Source organism: Hordeum vulgare, chromosome 7H, assembly GCF_904849725.1.
Source record: "Hordeum vulgare subsp. vulgare chromosome 7H, MorexV3_pseudomolecules_assembly, whole genome shotgun sequence".
NCBI classification, from domain to species: Eukaryota; Viridiplantae; Streptophyta; class Magnoliopsida; order Poales; family Poaceae; genus Hordeum; species Hordeum vulgare.
The window spans coordinates 116,778,567-116,785,688 of NC_058524.1; the positions used below are offsets into that span (position 1 = coordinate 116,778,567).

The 7,122-nt window shown below is 50.9% G+C and overlaps 1 protein-coding gene across 1 annotated transcript; it reads right to left on the reverse strand.

The window, feature by feature from the left end:
• Positions 1–4,440: 4,440 nt before the first annotated feature.
• On the reverse strand, positions 4,441–5,256 carry LOC123407795 (gibberellin-regulated protein 5-like). Its single transcript, XM_045101014.1, has 3 exons — positions 5,033–5,256; positions 4,874–4,937; positions 4,441–4,775 (listed from the first exon to the last, which is right to left on the reverse strand). The coding sequence occupies exons 1-3, from the start codon at positions 5,090–5,092 to the stop codon at positions 4,594–4,596; spliced, it is 306 nt and encodes a 101-aa protein (XP_044956949.1). The 5' UTR covers positions 5,093–5,256; the 3' UTR covers positions 4,441–4,593.
• Between the last annotated feature and the right edge of the window lie 1,866 nt (positions 5,257–7,122).

Genomic DNA, 7,122 nt, shown 5'->3' on the forward strand with positions numbered 1-7,122 from the left:
CTGCTCCTGTGCTGCACCACCCTTTCCTCTTCAAGGGAAAAACCAACGCAAGCCCAGTCTCTGTCAACTTGTCAATCTCTGGCGCTGTTGTTTGTTGCCGTAGCAATGATGAACATATGAAGTCATTGTCAAAAAGGACTAGTGTGAGCTATCCGCCATGATATTTCCGATTGATGTGAATCTCTACCTCACTCGACAGCGGTGGGCGTGGACGAATCTCAGTCGGGCAAATGGAAAAACACCTTGTGGGCGCACGTGGACGAGTCTCAGTCGGTGGCCGACTAGTCCTTCCCATTTAGACAACAATTCTTGTCCTTGGCCGGCGAACTGCACGTCCTCCGACAATGACCGTGGAAGTGGCGGTGTTTTGTTGAAGGGCGACGATGACTCTGGGTAGGGTGCGGGCCGCGAGCTACACCATCGATGGCAAAGAAGCGTAACTAACACCGACGCTGGGGTGACGGTGGATGCAGGGTCAGTGGATGCGTCGACAGCGGATGGGTGAGTATGCCAAAGGTGGCGAAGCGGATGAAAGCTGGATGGTGCCGGCCAGATGACATGGCCGGGGAGACCGAGATTGTTTCGGAGGGGGTGGAATGGCCTTTGTGCCACTAACAAGCGGGGCAGGGAAGGGTGGCCGTAGCATGTGTGGGCGGACCCAAATAATATCAAATTTGGCCTAAAAGAGCCGTAGTGGACATGGAAACAAACAACTATGTATTTGTGTCGGTATGTTGGGCGAGCGGACAAAATGCGTTGGTCAGTTGGACTTGCCTAATTGGTCGTTTCATGGCATCTCCAACAACATGTCTAAACGGACATGTATACCCGTTTTAGACCATATGATACAAAAGTTGCCCCCTAGCAGCTCGTCTAAACTGACGTGCAAATTTGCACATCATCCATGTTGCCCTCGACGACGTCCAGCCCTGGACGATGTGAACCGGTCGTCCACAACCCAACAGAAAGCCAGTTTCTCTTTCACGCCGAGAGGAGGAAGAGGCGCATCATGAGGACGCCATTGTGCCGCACGGCCAAGGTACGCCCCTTTTGCTCGCAGCTGCCGCCGCGCTCCCAGGGGGGAGAGGCGTCGCGACGCTCGAGGGAGGGTCGGGCGGCGGCCGCCGCCGTTGCACCCACTTGGGGCAGGGGAGGGCGGATGCGTTGCCGTGGCGAGCCGGGGTGGGGGCGGGCCCTGGGGGCTGCCCCTGCTGGTCGATGGCGTCGGCGCCGCCCCGGGGCGATGTGCCGCTTGCCACGAGGCGGGGGGGGGGGGTCGAGGGCCGGGAATCGATGGCTGCTCGTGGTGATGTGTTCGATGGAGGATGGGCTCCTTTTATGCGTGAATGTGTACTCACTGAATGTCTCATTTTTTTGCAGATGGAAGACGACGAACTTTTTTTTGACATTTTGAATTTTGGTGTATCATCACAAGAGGTAAATAGTCTAGTTGAGAAGCAAGAGATGCCGATAGTTGGAATAGAGTCGCTGTAGGATATAAAATGATAGTAGAATTGGTAGTTATAAACTAATATTAAAAAATAGAAGAGAGAATATAGGCGTTCTGCTGTAAAACTCGACGTGTATATGAGGGAATCTTTTTAGACCATTGTCTATATGAACACATAGACATCCAAATATACACATGCTATTGGAGATGCTCTTGGGGCGTGTTTGGTTACCTGCATCGTTTTTAGGCACTTCGCATACTTGTCCCAATTAGGCGTGGCTGAGCATATTTTTGCAAAAAAACCAACATCTGTATGTTGATTGCTTGCCTACATTGCATCAAAGCCCACATGGATGCAACTTGTGTGGTTGCTTGTGTTTGCACTTTAGGTGTGAACAGATGCAAAACAGAGTTGTTTGGTTGTGTGCAAGTACTTGATCTGCTTACCCCTTTCAAATGTTGTGGAGTTACCACCCATTTGACAGCACTGAACACACTCACAACACACTATGATCAACAGCAGCACAAAAACAACAAGAACAAGCAAATAACAGACACATCATAAGCTACTACGCATAAGTTTAAAACAGTAGGTCATCCCATGCCCCTGCTAGATCTGAGGGTGCTCCTCCGTGGGAAAAATATGGACAATTTGACACCAAAAGAGACGATCGGGGTTCAGTTCAACCCTACACTACTTCAATTCATAGGACTACGCATGGTTCAGAGGTTCAGACTAGACAAACGAACTAGAGGGCGTGAGCGACGTCGCCGACACAACTGTGCTTCGTGCACCGGACTCTACAGATGATGGAGCCGTTGGCGTTTTAGATCTGCACCATGATCCCCAGGCTGAGAACTTGAAGACAAGAAGGTCGCTGGGGACGATCCTATGCCGGTCGCAGAAGTACTCCCAGCCGCGCCCGAGCACCATGTGGTCTTTGAACATCTGAACCTGAAACCAAAATTCGCACCACTTGTTGGCGGAGAGGCTGACGACGTGAGGAGGGGCGAGGACTATACATTGCCTCATCACCGACCTGAATTTGGGCGGGATGATGAGCATGGCGATGTCCTCCTGGTCAGGGATCTGCATGTAGAACCTGATAGGTTCCTGTGCACCCTCTTCATGCCCGGTCCTCGGCCTCCTGCCAGCGCCCAACGACATCCTCATAAACTCCACCATGCCAGGGAGCACCACCCTCTGCAGCCACCGGTTGGTGGGGATGAGGTCCCCCGCCCCCTCTTGACGCAACGACGTACGCACCATCGCCGGCTGTGTCCCACTCCGTCTTCATTATCTTGTCAGCCAGATTCACATGAGTTAGCAATACATGTGACACATGATCAAAGCTAACAAGTAGGACATGTTATATGCTCACTGAATACAGCTTACAATGATCACTACTAAGTAAGTACTAACACATGATCAGTGCTACTCTGATCAGTGGTTACAGTTATCAGTGGTCACATGGTCAGTGCTAACACTGATCAGATGAAGCCATTGCTCACATGTCCTACTTCCACCTGCTATTTTTGGCATTCAGGTATGTCCTACTTGCATGCCACATGTACTCATGTAACCTAGCAACAAGAGCAACATAACAACAGCAGCAAGAAGTGTAGCATCAACATCAGCAGCAAGAAGAGTAGCATGAACAAACAACAGTAAGAACTAACAACGGTAGCATATACACTAGTAATAGCACCAAGAACAAACAATATGGCACTACAAACTAACAATTCGTCAGTAAGAACAGGTGCATACCACCACTACATTATGAACAATCTAAGCATGTGGGATGAATAAAGTAAGCATGCACTCTTGTTCATCCCCAAAACAGTGGATTCTCATCGAATCCGGTCGAATCTAGTAGAATCCAATCGAATCGGATCAAATCGGGTCAAATATACGGACCACAATCTAATCTAACACACTATGAACTACCCTAAGAACCCTAACTGAGAAGCAGAGGGGGATTTGAACGCTTACAATGGGGCTTGCTGGTGGAGCTTACACCGGCCATGGTGAAAACCCCGACGGGAAGAGGGGTGCTGGCGCCGTCGATGAAGAGGACCCGACCATTCCGAAGGCCGCGGCTGTGGACCTCGTCCTGCGCCGGCTCGAAGATGACGCCGGTGTCCTGGAGCTCCCCTCCGCTTGCACCGGACGCAGAGGAGAGAACCCTCGAACAGGGGTAAAAATACACCCATAAGAGGGGCCTGCAAAGGACGACGCCGACGGGTATTGGATCCCCATGATGTTTGAGTCGATGGAGAGGATCGCCGGCTCCGGTGCCGAAGCTACCGCCGACACTGCATTGGCCCGAGGCGGCGGCATGGTGCAGAAAGGGGACGGAGCTCGCAGTGCCGCGGCCAGATCTATTCCGACCGCAGAGAGGCCGGTAACCCACCTCTCTTGGATGGGATTGCTGCGGGCGATGAGCGGGGTGGGTGGGGCGTGGCGAGACGGTGGCGTGGCCATCGAAGAAACTGAACGGACGGTGAGGTGAGAGAGGGAGTGGGTGTGTACTGGCGAGGGAGGTGATGAGAGAGGGCGTGGGGAGTTATGAACAATTGCGTCGTTTCCCATACGTCCCAAGGCATGCAGGTGCTCGCCACGCGTGGCACGAGCAAGCCTGGCTCGCAAAAAACAGCTGATTCGGCTGTTTCTCTAGAGACAAGCCCATGCCTACTTTGAGGTCCGTGCGAGCCATGAATTGGACGCGACGCAGGCAACCAAACGCGGACCTGGCCCAACCTAATGCGAGGAACCAAACGCGTCCTTAGCGTCTGCACAGCCGCTTTGCACATTGCACATCTGAAAAAGAAGAAAAATGACGAGCGCTGCATGCTTCATCTGACTTTTGAGACAAGAAAGCAGGGTGCACAGGTGCACAAGGAACGGAAAGGTCGATAAGGTCCCCACTATAATCATGTTGGAGCGCCTTCATTCTTCCACATCTTACTGATAGAAACACAGATGCCACTAAGCTCCCAAAAGTTTGATGTTCAATTTCACATCACCATAGCCGGGCACATAAATTAACAGCATAATTCAGATCTAGCAACGTCTTAATAGACGAGTAATAACCATCAACCGCAAGCTGGCACCCCAGAAGAAGAAAATCAAAATCTAGAACCTAGGGGCACTTGGGGCCTCCCTCCTTGGTCTTCCAGTTGTTGTAGCAGGGGCAGGCGCCCTTGTTGCCGTAGGTGCCCGGCGGGACGCAGAGGCAGGTGGCGCAGCACTTGTTGCAGTAGGTCAGGCACGCCTTCTTGTACTGCGTCCCCGAGCACCGCGACGAGCACTTGGACGAGCACTCTGCACACACACAAAACGCCACAAAAACATCAGATCAAAGAAAAATACCAAGCCGAGACGAAACGCGGCAAACGCGGCAAGGCTGCGAGTTGGTTTACCCCATGGCTTGAGCTTGCCGCCGCCGCCGCCGCCGCCGCCACCACCACCACCTCCCATCACGTCCTGCACGGCACGGCCCAGAGGAGAAGAGCAGCGGTGAGTTAAGGAAACATAAATGCATGGATGAAGGATGAAGGTGAAGTGGCATGGGTGATTACCACGGGGAACGCGACTGCGAGGACGAGGAGCGCCAGGAGGAGGAAGGAGATCTTGGCCATGGCGCCTGCTGCTTCTCTTCTCCGCGCGTGCGTGCCTAGGTAGGAGCGAGAGATGTGAATTGTAGACTTGAAATCTTTTGGTTGGATCTCCTGGAGTCCTGGGTATATGTAGAGCAGGGAGAAGGGCAGCGGGGCACGAGGTCAGGGGGAGATGGGTGGTGGACGGTGGTAGGGGGCGAGCAGTTATGGAAGCGTTACTGTGGAGAGGACGATGCCTGCTGTCTGGACTCGGCATGTGATGCTCCACCGGGTGCTCGGACCATGCATGCGTTACAGACCTGCAGTGCACCGCGACCCTGCCCTCTTTTTCCGTGGGAAGTCTCTTGCTTTTGTATTTTGTGTTGTGCCGAAGGATAGGTGATATAACCATGAGATAGGGAAATTTCTGATAAAATATCTGGGATTACAATCTGCAAAGACAATATCTCTTCTACTGATTTTTTTTCCATTGTCGAAAAGGTAGAAAAGAAGTTGGACTCTTGGCAACGGCAACATTTATCTTTTGTTTAGTTTCCCAGGTAAAGATATACTCCCTCAGTTCCTAGATATAAGTCTTTTAAGAGATTTCACTAAGAGTCTACATACGAAACAAAATGAGTGAATCTACACTTTAAACTATGTCTATATACATCCGTATGTAGTTCACTAGTGGAATTTCTAAAAAAACTTATATTTAGGAACGGAGGAAGTACAAAAGTTTGTTCTGACAAACATACAGAAGTTTGACATCGAACAAATTGATGGTAGATAAATTATCTAAAAAAGTTTTCGTCTAGTTTTTTATATAAGCAAGCCATCACAAGCACAATCAAAGTTCAACATGAGTAATATAAGAGACAACACACACCGCAAACACAAATAAGAGGTAGCTGATGACACCACTAAACAAGCCCTAAAACAAAAACAAAAAACAGCAAAGGGAAGCTAAATTTTGGTGTAGTTCACGAGGTGGATAAGAGCATCTATAGCCGGACTTTGCAAATATGCCCCCTATAAGCTCGCGCGCATCCGTTCGGTGAATGTGTGTGTCCGTTTTGAGCCCTTATTTCCCTCTGCACAGCCGCATTTCTCATATTTTTTCTCATATGTCCGGTCATTTGCATGTGATTGATGGAGAAAAAGAGGAAAATAGAAAGGAGAAAATATGGTCCGGGATGCGGTCGCGTCCTATGTGGCGGACTGACCAGACGCGTGTGCGAGCCCTCATATTGTCCTCATATTTGAGATGGATATGAGGGGTGCTGGTCAGTTCGGACGTTTGAGACGCATGAGGGATCGGGTTGGTTCGCGTTTTTGTGCCGACAATGACCTGACACCCTCGTCGGGTGTTTGAGACGGATCTCAGGGTCCCATTGTAGATGCTCTAACAAACCAAACAGATGTATAGTTCACGCATATGCTAACACTAAGATCATCTACACCGGACTTGGTAAATCCGCCCCCTTATAAGCCCACGCACGTGTCCGCGGGTAGCGCCCGCCAGCCCCTCATATATTGCGCCGCACATACACATACCTCAAATGCAATCCTTAAATCCATGCATGTCAATCACCTAGTATAAATTGTCCAAATTCAACCGTTCAAAACAAAGCAATTGAAATCATAGTTCAACACACCTAACATGCCAAAATGAAATCAATGTCCGAGCGAGAAGGGGTGCTTGTCGAATCACTGGCCGGATGCGACAACCCATGACTCATGCTCGTCCAGCTTGCCCTGCTCCGCCTGCGCAACCAACTCCACTTGCATTCGGACTGCATGCTCCGCGTGTATCCTGGCCCCATGATCCGCTGCCAGCCGCCCTTTCCGCCTCGTGTACCTATGGTCGTTGATCTCCTTCTTCTTCTCCGCAAGCCAGTTCTTTGCATGCTCGTCCAAGAGGGTTTCGTCCGCCAACATGATCTTTGCATCCTCCGCGTCTCGTGCGAGTTGCAACCTCTGCTTCTCCAGCTCTATCTCTCCAAATGTCTTGGCCTTCTCGAGTTCCCATTTGGTCATCGCCTTCTCCAAATCGATCTCCCCCCTCCCAA